Below are 22,911 nucleotides of genomic sequence, written 5' to 3'. Positions count from 1 at the left end.
AATTAGTATTGATATGAACAAAAACAAAAAACAAAACAAAAAAAAAACTGAGCTGTCCACATTGGAAACATCTGCATTGAAAATGTTTTCACAATATTTTGAAACAAATTAATGCTTTTAAGTTGGAAATACAAAACAAGGGACCCCAAGCCACATATATTTTCAAAAGGTTTTTTAAAGTATACATTCATAATCAAGGCCAACAAGTATGGAATATTTTTTTAATACAATCATTGGAAAGAAAGTTTTAAGTTCTTCTCACTGACATGTCCATTGTGGAAAAGGAACCTTACATTATACCTCTGAGTGTAATGTGTGTCTTTAGCACCATGTTGATGAGCTATCCATCGATGACCTCAGGTTCAGCTTATGTTAAAGTCTTTTTGTTGGTCTACAGTTACCTTATCCTGGTGAAGAGATTTAAAACTGATACAGATTCCTGCAATACAAGGCAAGTCTTGGTTAACTTTTTGCAGAAAAGGAAGGCATTTGGCTATAGACAGCTGTCTACCTTTTTTTTTTTTTTTTTGTATTAATCACCTTTGTTGACCGTGTTTTACTGAATACGTTCCAAAACCGCAGAGTCTCGTCTCCAGCTCCTGTGACAATTGCCTCACCATCTGGAGACATGGCCTAATGGTTTCAAAAAACAAAACATTATTTATGTAATTGCTTGATGTTCCAGTAAATATGTCAAACATGACCTGTAACAAGATCATAATGACACACACTGACCAGGTATAGTACTCTGTAGGAGTGTCCTGTGAGCTTGGCCACCTGAGTGAGAGCTGGATATTTCCACACCAAGATCTGGTTCTGAGAGTATCCATGGGTACTCACCTGGGTAAAACAACTGATTTACTTCTGATGCTAGACTGTAATAACTATAATGAATTTGCATTTAAGAGAAGCTACTGTACCTAAATTCTATTCTATTCTATTCTATTCTATAAATGTAACAGATTATGACGACCTGTCATAATTACACACAGCTTGCATCTAGAGTCACCTACCAGCTCATTAGCATGTTTGGACCAGGCCAAGTTACAGACTTGAGAGCCAGTATCCATACACTGCAGTGGCTGCGACGTCAGGGTATTCCAAAATCTGATGCAGCGATCAGCAGTACCGCCACCAGAAGCAAGGAGGCCATGCTGATGAGGGGACCAGGCGATGGCTTTTACTGCAGCTAGGTGATCTGTGTATGTCTGCGCTGGGTTCAGGGTTGAGTGGTTCCACACTAGCAGCTGAGAGCACAAACATAATCACACCCTTGTCAAGGAGTGTAACAAATAAAAAGATTTTTACAAAAGAGTTTTAAAAAGAGGAAAACCTTGTTGTCGTTGCCACCAGAAGCAAGCAGCTGATGGTCAGTGCTCCACTTCAAGCCACATACTTCTTGCCTGTGTCCCTGCAGCCGCTTCTCTGACTGCTGGGCAGGCGTCCGAATGTCTCTTTGAAGAATCATGCGATCACGGCTTCCCGAGGACAACTGGTCTGCATTCCATGCTAACGCTCCTACAAACAGCACAAAGTTGAATGTTTATCCAGTTACACTTGAATTATTTTTAGTGTACATATGTTTGAATACAAAGCAAACTTCTCACCGACTCTGGCTGTGTGTCCTTCCAAAGCAAAAAGCTTTTTACCAGCACCAGCATCCCAGATTTGAACATAGCCCTTATGAGTCCCCACAGCAACAAGATTTCCCTGAAAGCAAATAGCATTCTGTTTACTGACAAAAAAACAACTCAAAGGAAAATCTACAACAGTTGTCTGTGAGCTATGCAGACCTACCCTTTCAGACCATCCAACTGACGTGACAGAGTCTCCCTCCACTGATAAATCACAAAGCCTTGTCACCTTACAAGAACATTAATCAACTTGTGAGTCAAACAGTCCATCCAAGCAAGAGAAAACACATCTTTACAGTAATATGTTCTGCAATACCTGACTGGTGCAGGCACTCCACAGGTAAACACATGTGCCAAGTCCGACACTCAACACGTTGAGGGATGACCAGTCCACCAGGTTGAGGTAAAAGTCATCTTGCAGCTCTGGGGCATCTAATACCTTGAAGGGGATCTTGGAGATTTTGCGAGTTGGCTTCCTTGGAGAACGCAGTAATTTCTGACTGCAACACAACATTTTTTTTTAAATTCTTAAGAAAGTCCATAATGTGATCATTTATAGTTTATTTATTTGCAAGGTTTAATAACAGCAGAATGAATACAAATACAAAAAGAGGTATTCCACCTTTTATTGCTCACAGGTGACAGGGAGTAGGGAGAGACCTTAGTGCTGTCATCAGGTGATGATCTTTTACTGGTGAGAGAATACTGCAGAAAACATATTCCTCATCAATTTAATCAAAATTCACACATTTACTAAAGAAAAATTGTTATGATGGCTAACGGAGGAACGCTCCAATTTATCTTCAACAGATTCCACTAAAATTATGTCCAAACATAACTTTCCAATACAGTTCAATATACAAGCATGACATGAATCACTCATACTGTGAAGAGGCTCCTCTTCTCAGGTGTTGAGGGCTGTAGACGTCTATCCTCTGTCTGAGGGTCCTGGATCTTTTCTATTCCTGCTCCCAGCAACTCATTCTTCAGTAATGCAGAGTAAGCAAGCCCATCTGCTACAAGCACAACAGCATTATTAGAATCAAGAGACAGGGCAAAAGTGCATAAAAGTACACAATTTGGTTGAAGAATTTACTGTATAACATTTCTCAAAGCCATTTACCTTTGACATTATCCGAAGAGGCATCTTTTGTTTTTCTGTTCTGACTTGGGGATTTCTCATTTTCCTAGGAAAAGGAAATTATGTGGTTTATGTTTGACATTTTTCTGTTTGTGTGATGATATCTGTACTACTATGATTGCAGCAAAGCTATGGCATTATCCACTGTAAATTTTCCCTTCAGGAATAATTAAGTTATTCTGATTCTGTTAAAAGTTGACTTTATACCAGATGCGCAAGTGGAGTAAAGACTAATAGTAAAGCTGCAGGTGATAAACTGACGGAGTGAGAGCTCTAATAAGACCTTTGCTACTTTTGAAAATCATAAATCTCCTTTTATTTTGCCTTGTTCTGTTATGTCCTGTATGCATGTCACTACATAGTTTTAGTGTCTTTAATTTTGTTTTGTGATGTACGAACTTGTAAAAGTAAAAAGAGACAAAAGGGCCATTGAAAGATTTGTTGTGTAAATTAATAATTTATGTTGTACACGCTGCTCCTTTAAAAATATATATTTAAAAATACCTTAATGTTTCTTAAAAATGAACAAATAATATTTTCATACATTGATCCTGTGAAAGTTGATACTCCAGTTGGCTCCTGCTCTCGTTGGAATAAATCTGTCTCCCAGCTTACTGGGTGAGGACAACGGGGAGCCAGTAGGTGTCCGGCTGTGCAGGCTCTGTGACAACCTCTGCAAAACAACAAAACTTTTAACTGTGGTGTATTAAAACGTTTTTGATCAATTCATAGAAAAATAGTTATATAACTTACCACAGGGCTCAGGTTGTCATTCTGAATGTTGATCTGTCGGAGAAGCCGATGTTCATACTCGGGATCCATTCCAGACAGCCAAGGAAGAGGGACACCTGTCAAATACACAAACTACTGCTGTGAGGATTTTTATTTCTCCCCTATCAGAAAACTTGCCTACATAGTGGCTACACTGTCAAGGATTGAGTGTATTATAAAAATTGGAACAAAATTTAATAGAAACGTCAGTAAGCTTGTGTGCCAACATCTTTGTGTATGGTTTATATAATTTGAGTAATTCTCAATACTGACTACTAAACTCAAACAAGCTATACACATACGTTTATGTTGATCAACTTTGAATGCTATGCTGTTTACGTTTGATTTATATATTTATAAATGTATTAAATATATTCTTACAACCAAGAGTTGAATGAAAATATAATGAAGTGAAAGTGATATAAAACATACTTTATCCCACAGGGAAACTGTAACGTTTCTAAAATAGTCCAAAGCCTTTACTTATCTTTTCAGAACCTCGCTTGTTGCTAAGTGTTATTGAGTTATTTTAGCTCTTGCCATGTTCACTTTGTTTACAGTAGATGACTCTTCGCTAGCTTACAACGCTAGAAGCTAATACACTTCTACCTGAACAGGCTACATACCTACGACGAACACCCACACACACCGGGATCAACAGGGAGCTCAGATAAATCGATATCGTATACATTAATAACAAAAAACACTTAGACTTTTTAAACTGTTTTTTTGTTATTCAGTTGAGCTGATGTGTAAATGACAGTGCATTGTGGGAGTTTTGTGACGTATACCTCACAAATCAAAATACGGAAATGTTTCGCTCTTTGTTAGAGTCAAAATGTCATTTATTCGCTTCGAAAACTAATTTATATTGGCAGTGATTGGGGGAAGTTCTGAAAAGCATTTTAGTCGAAAAAAATACTGTAATAATTTTTACATAAACTTATACGTAACGCTAGAAGTCTTTTGACTGCTCTTCCTTTTGTTATCATGTCACATTTTAAAACATAGAGGGCGCACTAGATCTGCTTTTCAATCTGCACCTAGTGGGGTTTGTATCCTGGACCATAGATATCTTAAATATGATGTCTATGTCCTGGACGGTATCAGCATTCAAATGTAACAAGTTGCAGATAAATGCAGCTGCACCCTGGTGAAATGTACAGGTTACATTTATTTATTTGTTTGTTTAAATAGTACAGTAAATCGTGACATTCTCTTTGACTTCTCTGAAAAACTGGGCAGTTGTTTGAAATGTACAAGAAAACATACAAAACACAACATATCAGAAGCACACAATATCAAAATAGTTTTGAAGAAAAATACAATGACCAAATTAAAGAGAAAAAAAGAGTAAAGAAAAGAGTAATTTTACAATATTAAGTTTTCAGTCTTGGGAGATAATTTGATTTGAATAATGTGCCTAGACTTGAATGTAGTTAGCTTTGACCATAGAGTGGTTGAACAGGTTTCTGGATAATAATGACACATTTGAATGCAACACTTTTTGATTATCAATATTTTTTTCTGCCACTCTAGATTACATTTTGCAGGTGCTGGAGCTGTCTTCAGTTTCATTAACCACTTGTACTTGAAACGTTTCAATGCCCCCACTTTTCAAGCTGAACTTCTCTGACTTTCCTTTCCATGCAGTATACATAATCTATAAAGCATATATTCCTGTTGTATACATACATAAAAATAATAATAAGAATAAGATGTGGCTAACTGAGCCTATGGAGGGAAAGTTAAGTGTGGCAATAAGGAAATTCTTGCAGAAGAATCTTTCCCTCCAATTCACATTCCTCTGTGGTTTGCAATGTCCTGTTTTGCAAAAGATAAATGTTATTGTCTGTGGGATTGGGGATACACTCACATTTGTTGAAAATTCTGATGAAACAGAGATACGTGAAATCAAACCTGCTAAAAAAAAAAAAAAAAAAAAAAAAAAAAAACTGCTGATGAAATATTTGATAATCTAATCCAGTGTGGAACCTAGTTGTGGCTTATCACATTCCCATGTATTTTTAGATCCACTCTCCATGTCTAGATTATATTTCAACAAAATTTAATACTCAGAATGTGTGTGTTTGTATGTAGTGAATGATATTTTTGCTCATTTAATAACTAAGCTGAATGTATCTTTCTGCCATGGTCCTGTTCTATATAATAACGCTGCTCTGAAATGCGCAACTAATGACCGAGTAGCTTTAACAAAAGACCAAGCACTGTGCCTTTAATGCTGGCAATTGTACTGATAATAATCACACACTGAGCACACAGAGGGCCCCCTGTGAACTTCACTGTGTGTTTTCTGGTGACTGAGCCTATAGAAATTTACCACATCAGACACACAGCATAGTTCTACAAGTGTGAGGAAGCATAACCCCCTCCACACACACACGCATGCACGCACACACACACACACACACACACACACACACACACACACACACACACACACACACACACACACACACACTGTCTATCTGTCTTTCCCTTACAGACACACCCACAAAGTACTGGCGCCAACAACCAAATCCCCCCTTTCACCCCTCCACACCCCTTTAACTGACCCCTAATTATGTCATGCGAAAAAGCTGTGTCCCATTGAAAAGCTCTCTTAATCAAACCCAATTAATTCCGCTATTTTCCCTTATTATCCTTTGCAAGGAACGCGTCCTTCCAATAAGACTGTTAACTCCAGCCATGCCCCTCTCAGATTGACTGGAGTACAGGGCCATAATAATAGAGTGCACAATTAATCAATTAGTCATTAGAGACTCCGTTGTTTCTGATAAACACAGCTAGTCTGCAGCAGTGGTGAGTGAGAGCTTCCTCAGTGATACGTCCCTCTTGCAATTAAGTAAACAATTTGTGTCTGCAGGCTTTTTTTTTTGCTTTAACAGTGAAGCCAAACATAAAATCAAGAAGAAACTGATGCTCATCATGCTTCTTATTGCTGATAACTGACAATCATTTGCTTGTGTAATTTTACATGATGTTAATGCGAGGAAAAATCTCAAAAAGCCAATCAACTTTCATGTCAGACCTGAAATTTGGTCATTCAAGACAAGAATGAGTGAAGATGTCACAGCTTTTAAGTAAAATGTCAAGCACTGACATAGAAAAAGGGGCAGTCAAAAACTTTCAAAAATGTATTTAAGTCTTTCAAAGTTAGATAGAATTCATAGCCATAGTACATGGCTCCCAGCCTAATTTCCCAAATGACCACCTATTGAACGCCCATGTGTTGAAACCTTGCTTGCTTCTCAACATAACTGTAGCATCCTTGTCGACCCTTTTCCTCAATCAAAGTTAAAACCAAAATAATCCAACTCAATCCGTTGGTTTCCTTATATAGGTCATTATGAATTGGCTTTCATTATGTTTTCTTCTCTGTCTGTAAAGCGTCTTGAGATGGCATTGCCGTGATTTGACGCTATATAAATAAAGTTGAATTGAATTTAACGTAATTACCAACTTACTGACTTTTTTCCCATTAAATTAGGACAAATCATCTCCACTGAGGCATTTCTGTAACATGTCTTATAAATGAAGTTGTGCAAAGTTTGTGCTTTTTGGTCCCCAAATCACTGGTTTCATAGGAGTGAAACAACCAAATGGAAAAAAAAAGAACTATCTATTTCTGGAAATGGCCTTTACTTTATTCAAACTGGCTCTGAACAGTCAAAGCTTTGGGGACCCCTGTTCTTTTGAAAAACCGCCTCAGGGACATCAAGTTTGGAACCACTGGTGTTGGACTAAATAATAACACACAAACAGAGATGTCTCCCCAGACAGAGTAAATCTGTCTGGCAAAAATATGGCACGCAGATTGCTGTTCTGTATGCTGAGATGCTGGACAGGACAGGTAAAAAAAATAAAATAAAATAAAAAAATAATAATAATAATAACACACAAACAAATTTTGTGTCTTCATTAAACATAACATTAATTCCCCACAGACCAGGTTGGTTTAGTTTGTCAATTCCTAATAGAAGCTCTTCTAGCAGCAATGGACTCCAGGCATTTGGTGCTGCGGCTATGTGAGAGAGAGCTTTGAAGTAAACAAAGTTGGTTCTGGTCATCTATATCTTTGTAATGTCTTGACTGAGTGGCCCTGTTCTACACAACATTACACTTTTACTCATTCAATTATCCTCTCATTCTGTTGTTGCACAAATCTACTTCTGCTAAAGGCTCTCATCCATCAAACCTGCATCAAGAACCAGCGACAAAAGGTTTCCCCGCTGTGCCTCCAATTGTTGGCTGCGTCTAGGCCAAATTTAGCACTTGAACACACCACAAAGACCACATCCATCTGTCAAATACTTGTGATCTAAGATTGTTCAAAAGAGCAAACCATTGTGGAGCAAATGGAGCGTTGGATTATATGTCATTAAAAAGACTACAATGATTAGAAATAAAAACAAGAGAAAGAAAGTCAAAGCATTTTTTTTAATATTGTTAGGTCGCTGTAATGCAGATTTAAGCATCTAACATAGTTCTGGAGAAAGTAGGCATCTTTTGATGCATTTACACTCCAAAGACAATGTTTTGAAGTTAAGCTTAAACACAGAGATGGTCTCATTTTGTTGTTAAGGATTTATATTTAATGTATTAACATACAATACAGTTAATAACATGTTCGTTCACCCCACTGAATAACCAATGTGACTGTTCTCAATCAGCTGCCAGACCCAACGCCTGATGAAAAACATTGACAGAACTCAGTTGGGTCCCTGACAGCCGATTATCAGCTTGGTGCGTAAGAGCCCTGAGCTTCAGGTCATGAACTGGCTCTAACCTTCTCCCATGAAAATATTTTCAAACATGGGCTCTGTCAGCAGTTGTGATGGTATCAACACCCTGAAGTGCCAAAGGCTGCATGACAATGTTTTTGTCATAAATGGAAAGTACCGGACCTCCCTTCCCCAAACATATCTTTTCACATTTCTGCTAAAAAGTAAAATATTTTTCTTTTTGTCCACAGAACACATGGATTTTTTAATACTTGAGATATAGATTGTTTTTGCTCTCTGCATACTTAAAGTAGTACAGTAAATTTTTTTTTTTGACACATTCAACACCGCTGTTCAGTTTCTACATCTCTTGCCCTTCAAATTTCCTGGGAAACTGATAAGTCTGCTGTGGGAAGAACTACGGTGGTAACTTGATCTTGGACTTACTTATAGGAAAGGGCAACATTTTATCCCCTACTTCTAAACTAATCTCACATCTTTTCTTTTTCTTACCCATTAAGGATCCAACATGTTGAGATGACATTGTGACTCTGTGTGTGTTAACCCTTTAACTTTCACACTAACAAAAAGGCAAGATAAAAATGTTTGTCTATGTTTTTTCCATTTGTTTTGAACAAGAATAAAAAGAATAGATGGTTTTAGCAAATGGTTGAGATGTTAAAAAAAGAAGTTAATGATGTAACAACAGTGAAATGGTTGAAATTTTAAACAATAGTGTTATAACCAACACCTACTTTGGGTTTTATATACCCAAAAATTGGTACAGATGGCTCTGGCAAGTTTATTTTCCATAATTTTAAAAATAAATTAATCAAAGGTACTACAGATTTACTCCTACCTAATGTTAGACTGGGACCTTGGAATATCTGACTTGAAGTTGCTTTTGAAGATGTCATAAGCTCACATTTTTTCAACTTCTTTTTCCTTAAAAGACACGAGAGGGAAAACTGTTTGTAAATCGGGTTTAAATGAGGCTCAGACTGTGTTCGAGGGTTCACAAAAGAAAACCTGATCATTCTAAAGCAGCGGTCTCCAACTCCAGTCCTCATGAGCTACTATCCTGCAGATTTTAGTGTTCCCCTTTGTGTTCCCAACCCACTTGTTCAAATGAAAATGAAAAGGTCCTCCAACAACTTGTTGTCATCTTTTGCACCTGCTTGTTCATGAGCCATTGATTAGAGTCAGGTGTGTCACATCGGGGAAACACTAAAAATCTGCAGGATGGTAGCTCACGAGGACCGGAGCTGGAGATGCCTCTTCTAATGGATTCACAGACACTTTCTCTACATCACTGTTTCTCAATCCCGGTCCTCAAGCACCACTGCCTTGCATAATTTAGAGGCAATCCTATTTTAGCACATCTGAATTAAATGAGGGTCTTGTTAGTAGACTTCCAAAGAACATAGTGAGGAGGTTAATCACATGCATCAGGTGTGTTGGAGTAGGGAAAAGTCAAAGACATGACTGCTCTACATCTTGGGTCTGTTCAAGCTCAAGGTTGCATGTGAAGTTTCTACTATACCTCTGATGTATTGCTGGGTAAATGTGCCATTTTGCATTTATTACTTGCAGATGAATGATGTCAAAGTCAAAATATCTTAATTAGTAATGTTTATTCAGAAAAGCATTCATTTTTGTGTGTGTAAACTGACTTATTACTTTTTTTATTTCATCCACTATCAGGCAGCGGTGGGGTTTAAGGCTGTGTTCCTGCATTTTAATGCCAACAACATTTTGTCATCTTGAGATTTGTTGTTGAACATCATAAAAAAATGTGGAGAAGATTGATTTTCCTTAAAATCCCGGTGTCCAGCTCAGATTAAATATAAGTAATATTTTGATGTACCAACCACATGCTAGGACATAATAAAGCTTTATTTTAAAATGGTTGCATTTTTTAAGATAAAAAAAAAGTACATTTTTCTGGACGTTCAGTGCACAAAATAGTTGGTAAAAATCCTATTTCATGTTACTTCATGGCTGTTCTTTTTCCAATGCTTTCTTTTGTAGCGCTCACGCTGGCTCCATGCATGCCGACCTCAGGCCGACTGTGACTACAGCTTCAACCCAGCCTCAGCTAAACAGTGCAAAGCTGTCCAACAGTTAGTTAGTGCCTGTTCAGACCCGGCTCAGCCCGGCCCAACTCGAGTACTAATCCTTGGGCTGTCAGAGGACCCCGCTCTGAACTCATCCTGCAACACAGGAAAACGCTCTAATTGGGGGATTTTCTACATCATTAACTCTGACGAGCAGCCATCCCACCAGCTCTCCCCTCTTCTCTCCACTTCTCCACTGTTCCTCTCTCTGTTTCGCTACACTCTCACACTTTTCTTTGGCTTAATCTCTTTCTTAATGTTTTTGATTTTTCTTTTCTATCACTTTTCTCTTTTATTTTCAGTATCTTGCTCTGTTATCAAAATGATTTTTTACTATTTCGATTCAATGTCTATTTTGTTCTCAATAATGCACCCAAAAAACTAGAAATATAATTTAAAAAAAAAAGTTAAACTGCTGCAGGTCTCTTTTGCCTTATCTTTGCATTTTTTAAAATTATATTATTGACTGTAATAACAGTCAATTCCAACATTACACAGATTTCACTTCCAGATGTTTTTATATAAATCCTATTTGTAGAACAGAACCGACATTCATACTTAATAATGCATCACTGATGACTTTAGCAACTAATTCTCTGAAAAATCAAGATGGTCTCCATTAGTCTGACATGTATGTATAACAGACAAGATCACTGTTATTTTTCTGTGTCTATTGAAGTACACAATGTGTTACCGAGAAGATACATCTGGATATGTTATCATTCTTTTTGTTTCAATACACACACACACGCACTCGCATATATATATATATATATATATATATATATATATATATATATATATATATATATATATATATATGTAGTAGTCATGTATGGTATGGTATATGTATGTAGTAGTCATGCAACCGATGGAATTTCTTTCCTTTTTTTAAAAAAAATAGAAATGCACAACAATTAATTGTTCTTTAACAAAATCTTCTGTTTGATATTTCTTCAGAAAAATACGATGCTGTGTTGTGTGACCTGGTTAAGAGTTACAAGCCAACCACACACAAACATTACACAAACAACACTAATCACTTCATGACATGTCAAAAATCATACAAACATTGCTTTATTGCACCCACTGGCTGAACCATATGGTCATCAAAAAGAGGTCTATTCAGGCCTCCATCTGTCCAGGAAAGTGAATTACACACCGAGGAAGCCAGTGTGCACAGTGGCACCGGTCGCCCTGTGAACATGTGTTGCAGCGGCTCAGCCTGCCGACAGGCCTGCCTGCCTGGGGGCAATTAGGGGAGCCGGTCCCTGTGGTCAGAGGCCCCCCTGGGAAGCCCTGATTGATTGGAGTCTCATCTTCCTAACAGGCTGGCACCCTGCCACTAAACTGGGAACAGCAGAGAGCACTGGGAGGGGTAAAGGAAAGAAAGAGCTCTTACATGACAGAGGGAGAAGAGGAATACAAGCGGTAGCTAAAAAGAAAGAATGTCTGCCCATGTATGTCAGATGACAACGATTATACTGTAGTAATCTTGGATTGCTCTTTAGTCTTAGGACAAAAACACAGTGTGGGAATGAGTGCAGGGGTCAACATGAAAGCAGTGAGAAAGTTTCTATCAAACTATATTTATTCTTTTCAGATTGTGAACATCAAGGATCCAGGCAAAAACAAGAACGAAACAAAACAACATCACTAAAACAGATATGACTAGAACATGTAAAACAACTTGCTGAAAATTTTCACTTTAAAAAAAACAAAACAAACAAACCTAAAGTTGTTCTTGTGCAATTTTGTCCATTGTCTAACCTTTGGTTTATTCTTGGTCCAAAATTACATGTATGTTTGTCCTAACGACCTTTATAATGTGCAAGGTAACCCTCGGCTCTTGTATTGTGTCTAAAAAATTGGCTAACCAACAATACTGAGAATCTAACTGAGGAAAGACGATGAGCAGCGTCTGTAACACTATTATTCTCCTCTGAGCAGTAAAAATTTCACAATTCACCAGAATGGACAGAAGACTCTCATAGCATTTCTTGCTGCTTTATGATATGACAGTTAACTGAATTATTGCTACTAGACAACAGTAAATTATAAAGACAAAGAGTTTCCTTTTTTTTTAAATGAAAAAAAGATACAAAAGACTGAAAGGGATCCTAAAATTGCACTTTGAAGTGAGGGACTTGCTCCCTTCACGTTGCATGATCAAACCAAAACAGCTCAAATATTTAATAGCCAAAAGTTGATCTATTTCCTGCCCATATAAAGTATATTGATTTTAAGCTTGATCTTCTTTACTTTTAATGTAATTAACACTCAGCTCTGCAACAGATGGTGAAAAGACCATGTCAATAATAACCATGCTAAATCCATATTTCTTGTCTTTTGATCAAGAAAAAAAAAAACCAAAACAAAATGGCCTATTTAGTACAGCCTGAGACCGTTTCTCCCCCTTCGGTTTCAGACAAAGGGGATACACTTGGATCAATTGTGCCAAACAAAGACGAAACTATGTGGGGTGATGCATGACACAGGGCTCTTTCTGCTGCCCTGCACGTACATGCAGCACTCAACAGAGTTGCCAACAGGTTTTTCTTCTCCAAACACCACTCAAGCAAAAAGACTTACTCTGCTGGTTACTATGCCCGTTTCTTCCCTCTCTTGTTTCATTAAAGCATCTCAGCACAAGCCAGAGAAAAGATTTTATATGTGCAGGCTTCTTTTTGGTATATTCTTGGCCATGGTTTATAAAAAATACTAGCACTTCTCTGTCTGTAGCCTTGCTACAGTCGATCACTTTTATCATGGAAACATTCTCCTAACCTCTCAGTATTTCACTTCCTCCAGTTGTAGCAGGCTGTCTAAGCCAAGGGCTCAAAGATCAGTCAGCAACGATACCATATAAATCCTACTAAAGATGAAATGAACTGAAAACTACTTACACAGTCATGTATATGGACAGCATTCATTTAGTTTAATTAAAATGGCAGAGAAGATTTTGTTTTATATTTTTAAAAAGTCATAAACTTATGACTTACGTGATTTATATACTTGCTGTGATAACAGTAAACAGTCACCAGTAGGGCCTGTTTTGTTTATAGCACCTGAGGTGACATTTGATACCTACAAATTGGAAACAGAATAGATATCTGATGCTTGGCAGTTTAAAACAGAAAATACATAGCAGGCTGCACTTTCATGCCCTTGAGATGAACGGAAAAAAAGAAAAAAAACTAAGAGTCTTTTGCTTTCACAGTTCCAAATCCATTTCCGCTCCATCAGCAGAGGTCTTTTGAAACATAAGATATTTTTTCAGCATCAAATTTGTCCAGTATGTACTGCCAAGTTTGTCATGTTGGTTACCAGTTCTTGTCCATGGACTGGATGTGTTCCTTGGCTTTCATTCTAAGAGCTGCAATACTTGAGCTGCGCTGGTCCACATCCTCCAGGGGGTACTTATCAGGGTATGGTGTGGGGCACTGATAAGGAGGAGGAGCCATACTCTGCATCCCCTGACCCATGGCTGGATGCGGTTGAGAGTGAGGATGAGGATGAGGATGGGCATGGGGCACAGCATTAAGGAAGCTGTGGTTCGGATAACTGGGTTGGAGGCCTTGAGTTGGACCCATGAAACCAGGGATACTATGGACAGGTGTTGCACTGGAAAGAGGAGAGGGAAGCCATGGGTCCAGGGGCAGAGAGTTGGTCACTGGACCCATGCTAGTGTGAACTGGGGGTGGACGACTAAAGGAAAGCATGGGGGAATCATGGAGCTTCATGGTGCTTGCATCCAATTTTTCTTGTCGACGCCATTTAGCTCTGCGATTCTGAAACCAAACCTGAAAGAAAAATTAAACATAAACAAGACCTGAAATGCTTGAGGAGATACATAAGACTCATGGGGAATGTATAATTCTTAAGAAGAATAATTTGTATTTTGTATAATAAAAACCTCACACAGAAAACACTACAGAAAAAACACAAATATTTCATATATACTTCTTCCCACACCTTTATATATATATATATATATATATATATATATATATATATATATATATATATATATATATATATATATATATATATATATATATATATATATATATATATGACCTCTTGCCATCCAAATTATGGCAAGAATCACTCAATGAAGTCAAGAGAAACAGATGTTCATCATTTCTTTAAGTGATGCAGGTCAGTCTGTCTGGAAAATTTCAAGAACTTTGATGGTATCCTTAAGTGTAGCAGCAAAACTTATCAAACACTATGTTGAAACTTAGACCTTCCTAAGAAATCAAGACCAAGAGTTTACCTTGTTGCAGAGAATAAGTTAATAAAATAAAAACCCACAAACTAACAGCAAATCCGATCAGCGCCTATGCTTCACAAAATTAAAAAATGATTCATCTTGACATCTGCTGTTCAGAGAAAATTGCATGAGTCAGACCTTCAGTGTGCTGCTACAGAGAAGCCACTTCTCAACAAGAACAAGAAACTTATTTGGGTCAAGTCAAAGAAGGAATGGACATTAGACCTCTGGGTATCTGTCCTCTGGTCTGATGAGTCAAAATTTCAGATATTTGGTTCCACTTGCCATGTCTTTTTGAGAGGCAGAAAAGATGAACAGATGGTTTCTACATGTGTAGTTGCCACAATGAAGCATGGTGATTTATTCAACATCCAAGACACACTTCACCAGCATGGCTAGCACAGTGTTCTGCAGCTACATGCCATCCTATCTGGTACCATCATCTGTTTTTCAACAGGATTATGATCCCAAACACAGCTCTGGGCTATGTACGTTTTACCGTACCAAGACAGGGAGAGATGGAACGCTTCATCAGATGACCTGGCCTCCACAATCACCTGAACTAAACCCAGTTAAGATGGTTTGGGATGAGTTGGACCACAGAATAAAGGCAGAGCAGCTAACAAGTGCTCAGCAGCTCTGGGAACTCCTTTAAGATTGTTGGGAAACCACAGGTGACTACCTCATAAAACTGAGTGAGAGAATACCAAGAGTGTGCAAAGCAGTCATCGAAGCAAAGGCTGACTACTTTGAAGAGTTTAAAATATAAAGCATATTCTGGTTTATTTAACACTTTTTTGTTTGCTACATGATTCCAAATGTGTTTCTTCATAGTTTAGATGTTTTTACTATCTATCTATCTATCTATCTATCTATCTATCTATCTATCTATCTATCTATCTATCTATCTATCTATCTATCTATCTATCTATCTATCTATCTATCTATTCATCCATCCATCCATCCATCCATCCATATACACACGATAACTCATAGGACATCTTCAGGAAGCCAGATATTTAATACTTGTACTACATCCCACTTTGGGTTACTGAGGCCACTTTATCTTGTTTTTCCTCTTCGTACTACAGTCGTGATAGCTGTTTAGGTTGGCTTGTTATCTCTTAACACTCGGAACAATCCAACAGGCTTACTAGTTACTTAGTATAATCTGCTCACCCGAGTGTTCCCGAGTATCTGGCAAAGGGCCCAGAGCTTGGCTTGATATGGGAGCAAATCAGTTTAAGGCTTTAGGTTATTTTGAGGTGATAGGGTTAAGATAGTCATTTCAATTAAGAGACTTTTGCTGTAAAAATGCCAGGCTATTTTACAAGTCAATATTTTGTCTTTGAAAAAGATAATGATTATTGTAAAGTTGATTGTCCTAACAGTAAGTAAATACTTTGATTTTATTGTGTGTTGTGCAAAGTTAAAAACCAAAATCAAGCTTTTTTTCTTATCAGTTTTAAGAGTAAAAAGAAAAAATGATTTGTATTTCCATTATGGTTTTTATTATTTTAAAACAAAAATCAGATAAATAGACCATTTTTGGTTTTTAATATGGACCTCTAAATGAAAAATCCAATGACCAAAACATAAATTAACCACACAACCTGTGGACTAAAGTCATTTCTACAGAGTTGTGTCTCTGAAGTGAGATGACAAGAAGTAAAATTACAAGGTAAAATACTATCTAAAAAAACAATAAAACAAGCTGTTTTTCGTGATTCTATTTCAGGGATTTTATTTTTTGTTTTGTAAACTATAAAAACCTATATTCTAATCTTTCTTTGTTTCATTTTAATAATAAAAAGGAAATATACCAAATATTTCACTTTTAGCTTTTTCATTTTTAACAAAGTCAAATAAATGGTTGTTTTGTTTTGCTTTGGTTTTTTGTTCTCAGCTCTGATGGAAAGTCCAACAACCTTCATGTACTTTAATTTTCACAAATTCTTTTAAAAGTTTCTCTGCGTAGCTGGAAAGCTCCTGTTCAGATCCACAATCGTCTCGAACTACTGTCCTGATATTTTTCTAGGTTTGGCTGGGTATCTCTTAACATTGGGAATAATTCAACAGGCTTACAAGTTACTTAGTTTAATCTGCTCACCTGAGTGCTGCCAAGTGTCTGGCAAAGGATCCAGAGCTTGGCTTGATGTGAGAACAAATCAGTTTAAGGTTTTAGGTTATCTGAGGTGATAGGGATAAGATCGTCATTTCAATGAAGAGATTTTTGTTGTAAAAATGCTAGACTATTTTACATGTAAATAATTCGTATCATCCTGATATTGACTGTCCTAATTGTCAGTGAAGGTTTTGTCTGTTGGATGTTTGGAGGTTAGTTAAAAAGAAAATTTTAACTAGTGAAATAAAAATTCAACTGTTAAAATAAACTTAACAAAAATTAAAATATAGTTTGCGGAGCAAAATAAAAAAAAATATATCACACAAAAATATAAACACAAAAACAGCCTGTTTTTAGTGTATTTTCAGACAGGAAGTGGTGCTTGAGGTGGGCAACTCACAGGGGCTCTGGGGTGGGAGGGACAAACCTGGTCAGCAAGTTCAGGCTATATGGGGCTTTTTCCACCAACATTTTCAGTAAATTTATTACCTGGAATTAATTTACCAGGGTAAAATACTTCCTGGTAATTTGGGTGGTTTACATTTTCACTTCAAACTCCAAACATCATATGGCTGATCCAGTTTGTTGGTATGTTGGTTGGACCCCTGTCAGCTACGTTCAGCTTCTTATAATCTTATTTCAGTTTCTTTTGCTTTTACTGAATGTGTTTTCATGTGTTCTACAGTGTTGGGGGTAAAATGTTGTTACGTTTCTGGGTAACAAAATAAAGTAACGCATTACACTTAAAATATCAGCAATGAAATTACTTTACTACAATGTGGGAACGTGCTGTCCTGCCACTTTAGCCCTGTGCGTAAAGTTCTGATCTGTTTAAGTGCTGCCTGCATGCACTGCCTGTGCATGCTGCTGCTGTGAAAAATCATTCTGTTATCAGAGATCTAAAGAAGCTGATGTTTACAATATCAGTTCACATCAGTATTCTTGTGAAAATAAGGAATGATCCACTAATCAGAGCTCTTCAGAAAAGAAAAGAAATTTGAAGGTGAGACAAAGTTTTTAAACCTTGCTATGTCAGTAGAGGTGAAACAAGATTTTGTAAAATCATGGATAAATGAAAAAACTTCCTGTGGTCCAAAAGAGGCTTATAAACAGTTTGGTTTGGATTTGAAAGAGTACCAAGTGCTAACCATTACGAGTACTAGTTTACGTAGTAAATTGTTTTTGGAACTTTACTCAGAAATGATTTCTGAAGTGGAAGGACAAGAAGTAATATTATATTGTGAAATACAATATAAAATACAGTGTAACAGGTTGTTTTCTGTATTTGTATTTAGGTGATTTTACTTTTTAATCTAAAAACTATCAAATCTAAATCAAAATGTGCCAAATTCTCGAAAATCCCAGTTATTTAATTAGTTTGTTCATTCATTGAAAATGTTCTCTATTCAGCTGGAAATATCCTATTTAGATACAAGATTTCTTTTAGCAAAGAACGTTTCAATTTGTAGAAAATAAAACTTGCACAGAAGTAAAAAAGGGTTGAGGGACTTACAAACCACAGTCAACAAATTTCTCTTACAGTCATAAAATTGTTGTAGCAGCTTTCCTTCAGGTCAGTTTTTATTACACTTTTAGGAGTATTTAAAGAGAGTTTTGTGTGTGAGCTCCAGATATTGTACTGGCAGGTGTTGCATGACAGAATGCTTGAAATGTAAGCAGATAATCCACTCAACAATGTTTGCAATAAACAGCTACATGTGCATTTTCTTCTCTGGTTTCAGAAAGCCATCTTAAAGCATCCTACAGGGTCTGATGGTTACTGCTTGAGCCTTCATTTCTTATATAGCATAATGCAGAATAAAGCTGTTGCAAATGATCTCACCTGGACTCGGACTTCAGGGAGGTTCACCTTCATGGCCAGCTCTTCTCGACTGTACACATCTGGGTAGTGGGACTTCTCAAACGCCCGCTCCAGCTCGTGCAGCTGGTAGGTGGTGAAGGTGGTGCGGTTGCGCCTGTGTTTCTTTTTGGGCTGATCATCCTTGCATGACTCTGGAGACTTGCCTTCATCACTGTCTACACTCTTCCTCAGCTCACACAGCTCTTCATCACTCTTGTTTCCGTACAAGCCTGTGTCTGCTTGGAATGGGAGAAAAAATAATCAACACATATTTGCTTTTTATTCAGCTTTTTTTTTTTTTTTAATCAGAGGTCACAGATAAAGACATTTGTTTTAGCTACGATTCAGAAAGCTACAGAAAGCAACGAGGAAAACACCTACTTTCCAGCAGAGCACACATTAGGCTGACACCTGCAACAATAGACTACTGTAGGTCACTGAAGCAAGCAATTCCATGAACCTCAGTGAAGCTCAAAAACATTCCTAATAGGATTTAGAAAAGTTGTTTCCAGTCTTCATCTTTAAACTGTCCTTAAAAGATGTTTAACTATATGGACTGAGATGTACTTGATTTGGTCGTGTCCACTGTGGCACAGTTATTCTCATAGTATATGACTGTCATTAAAGTTAGAGTATAAAAACAAATCTGAATTAACCAGAATTCTAAAGATTAAATTTCCTTTATTCCACAGTGAAGACAAACGCTAACAAAGCTAGCAAGCCAAATGTAATCGTGCTTGTTGATGACCAGCATGAACTCCATTATAACAGCATATAATTATGCAGATAATAACTACCTGTCCCAGCTCCAAGAAGAAATGATTGAGTCTTTAACGTATCCTAGAGGTATTTGCTAGCTAGTTTACTTTGCGTAACAGGAACACAGTAACTTTTCATATCAAAGAACTAAAACTTCCCATAGCTAGGATAAGCTGCTGACTGAATTGATGATCTCTTGGTCACAGTGAGTGTTATGTGAAAACATTTAATGTGGCAGATTTATTTAAACTATTAGCTAAATCAAGAATGATCTTTCAATTTTTTTGTACCTCTTTAGTCAATACATACTGAGCAGACATAAAAACATGATTTCAGACCATCAGCCGAACTGACTGTACCAATCTTTATGCCAGTCTGCTTCTGTTAATGATGTATTCATGGAGTTTTTAAAAAAAAAGCCGTTTTCACACTGGTAAACAGGGGCAGTCACAAAAAGAAAACCAGATTTGGGGGGCTGATTTATCCTCTTCTCATTAAGCAACTATGACAAAGGCCAGGCACTAACAAAGGCAGAGGTCAGGTCTGGTTCAGTGACCAGTTCCTGGCCTGTCAGCCCTTCACAGCCACTGGTCTGAAGCCTCCTCAAAGTTTTTATTTTTTTATCAGCCAGGGCAGCTGCTCTGGCCAAAGAAAAGGGGCCCAATGACACTGAACACTGACCAGCAGCTCCTTCTGTAGAAGCTGGACTTACTTCATAGAGAATATATACGATTGTTGCTGATGTATTTTAATTTAACATGAGTGAATGTGAAACACTCCCATGGAGGGAACAGATCCATCTCCACGTCAAAGAGATAACATTTAATTTTGTTTCAGTCACAAAATCACCAACCACCTGCCTGATCCTGAAAATAGCTTCAGATTAAATGTTGCAAATTTGATCCTGAGACTGAATGATAACAATCACACCAGAATAAACCACAGTACAATCTAATCTGCACAGAAGAGCAGATTAGGGGGAATTCCACAAGGGGATGGGATTGGTCTTGGGGATATAAACCCCCTGCACCATCTTGTCGTCCAATTTATTTTTCAGTCTGCGCTGTCTAGTCAATGCAACAGGTTCTACTCTCTCGCAAATCTACAACACTGACTCTGAGTCTGCATTTGTGGTGGTGGTTTTTTTTTTGTTTGTTTTTTAATAGATAAAATAAGAGTAAATTATTTAATAGAATACCCTCATGAAAAGAAAAGTTCCTACTTAGCTGTTGTTTTTCCACCTTCAGCCCTTTAAAGTCCTGGTCTATCATTTGGGTAAATTTGCAGTGACTAATGAATGTCTTTAAAAATTTGTCAAAATAAACCTGCCATCTCTACCAACTGGTTTGGGTATGTATAACCCAAACTAAGTGTGTTTTATAACTTCTTCATATTAACATCCCAAACATTTGCTAAAAAACATTTATTCTGTCTATTCTTGTCCAAAACAAACCTAAAAATACAGTGAAATAATTTTCTCTGAATTTTTTGTTGGTGTGAAAGCGAAACGGTAAAAGCTATAATTGAATGATAATTTTACCAGTGAGAATGACAATATAGTCCTATTCACACACAAGAATATGACTGTATTCATTGTGCTCTGGTTTCTGTAGTTAAACTTTAACATTTTGCATTTAGTGTCGGTATATCCGTTGTAGCCTAATGTCTTGTGGATACTCCTTCGTGGGATCTTTTGAGATATTTTGTTTGTTTTAACCGTTCTTGCTGAAACAAAAATGTTTGTTACATCTATTAAATAGCTGGCATTGAAATGCACAGTTTAAGAGTAATTTATTTGATTACTTTTATGTTGACAGAAAAATAAAACAATGTCTTAAAATCTTCAGTTATTAAACTTTTCCTCTCCTTAAAATTTTAAGACATCATCCTAAAATTTGATGAAGACCTAACAAAGTGCTTTTACTGCACGGAGATACGGAGATGAACTCACTGTGGTACTGCTGCTGCTCGGAGCTGCTGTTCCTCACAGAGGAAAGGTGTACACTGTAGGACGAGTGTGATGAGGGTTCTTGTTGCTTGCAATGTTCTGCCAAGTTATCTATGTTCACTTTGTGGGGCCCCAGGGCCCCAGAAGGACTTAGCAAAGGATCCTGGTCTTTACTGAAACCAAGGATGACATCGATGCTGTGGACACGGCCCCCCATTGCGGCACCCCCACCTTTACCCATTTCGTGGAAGTTGCTGGGTGAGATGCAGCTGTCGTCCACCATGTTCATGGTATCAAGTGATAAATGCATTCGAGCATTTGGGAATCACCCTGGTCTGCAGACAGAAGGGAAAAGTATGAGCAATAGACTGCAGTAGATCAGAGATCACCTGTTTATGTTTGATTTAAAAAACAAAACAAAACAATATTTAACATTACAAAATGATAATTTCTTTATTTATCATTATGAATATGAATCTGTCATAAATCTAAAGAAAAATCTCAAATTAACGTAAAAAAAAAAAAAACTAAACAAAACTTATAACAAAATAAGTCTGTTAATTTTCAATGATTAAATCTGAGAATATAAAGATTGCTGAAGATATAATTAGTTCGTGTGTTGGGGATAAAATAAGGGACGATTAGTTGCATATCGTATTAACTTTTTGGCTCATCAGATTTTAAGATTATCTGCTGTGTCAGTTGCAAAATGTTGCAAAACTGATTTAGACAGTAAGATAGATTGAATGTAAAGTTCAGTCTCTTTCATGCTATAAAACTAAAACAAGTGTAATTTAATTGATCTATTGAAAAACATGGTGGAAAGACGTACCTTTCAGAAGCAAATATGCTGACCAGCCAAAGTTAGGGATGCCAGTGATGTACCTGCTCCTCTCAGCAGCGCACCATCCAGCTTTACTTTCTCCGGATCTACTCGTTCCACACTGCCTAAGTTCACTCTACTTGCTGCTTTACATCCTTTCAATGATCATCTGAGTGTCAGAAACAGCCCCATGAAAGACAGCCAGAGCAAAAAGCCTTCAGCAGCTAAACTCGACAGCACCTAGTCTGGCTCAGAGTGGATAATGGAAGAGCAGCAAAGTAGGATGGAGAGAGGTGGACCAAACTGAGGCGGCGTAGGAGGTTAAACAAGGGGATTAGGATTGGGTTGTTAATTGCAATCCTTCCCCTTTAAGAATGATTGGCAGCAGTTTTCTGCCCAAGTAACTGGTTTAAATGTAATTTCCATTCACTCCCACAGAGTAGGGCCAGGATAATGGAGCTTCGATAAGTCGTAGATTGATCATTTTAGTGGAAAAAAAAAAGAAAATCACTGAAAGTTTCTCTACACACCCACACCACTTTATGTGGAACGGAAAGAAGAAAGGATATATGCAAAGCAAGAAAAAAGAGACAAGAACTTCAAGCAACCGTGGCCCAGAAACATTGTGCATTAAATGTGGTTTATTTAAACATAACCTACAAATGACAGAAAGTTTATTTAAAGAGTGAAAGACAGAGTAATTTTATTTTT

At 37.3% G+C, this 22,911-nt stretch overlaps 2 protein-coding genes across 2 annotated transcripts; both read right to left on the bottom strand.

The window, feature by feature from the left end:
• Positions 1-77: 77 nt before the first annotated feature.
• On the bottom strand, positions 78-4,292 carry LOC306760001 (fizzy-related protein homolog). The gene is made up of 14 exons (XM_079245754.1): positions 4,173-4,292; positions 3,532-3,623; positions 3,320-3,448; positions 2,758-2,821; positions 2,520-2,647; positions 2,257-2,339; positions 1,951-2,134; positions 1,798-1,863; positions 1,608-1,710; positions 1,334-1,518; positions 1,014-1,247; positions 736-840; positions 541-633; positions 78-439 (listed from the first exon to the last, which is right to left on the bottom strand). Exons 2-14 carry the CDS (start codon positions 3,595-3,597, stop codon positions 398-400), a joined length of 1,482 nt encoding a protein of 493 aa, XP_079101880.1. The 5' UTR covers positions 3,598-3,623; positions 4,173-4,292; the 3' UTR covers positions 78-397.
• Positions 4,293-13,731: 9,439 nt separating this feature from the next.
• rx1 (retinal homeobox gene 1) lies at positions 13,732-21,687 on the bottom strand (the record flags this gene model as incomplete). Its single annotated transcript, XM_079245642.1, has 3 exons — positions 13,732-14,211; positions 18,653-18,906; positions 21,381-21,687. The coding sequence occupies 3 exons, from the start codon at positions 21,685-21,687 to the stop codon at positions 13,732-13,734; spliced, it is 1,041 nt and encodes a 346-aa protein (XP_079101768.1).
• Positions 21,688-22,911: the final 1,224 nt, after the last annotated feature.

The sequence above is a fragment of the Telmatherina bonti genome (genome assembly GCF_933228915.1).
Source record: "Telmatherina bonti genome assembly, chromosome: 8".
NCBI lineage: Eukaryota > Metazoa > Chordata > Actinopteri > Atheriniformes > Telmatherinidae > Telmatherina > Telmatherina bonti.
This window is presented reverse-complemented; position numbering and strand designations above follow the sequence as displayed.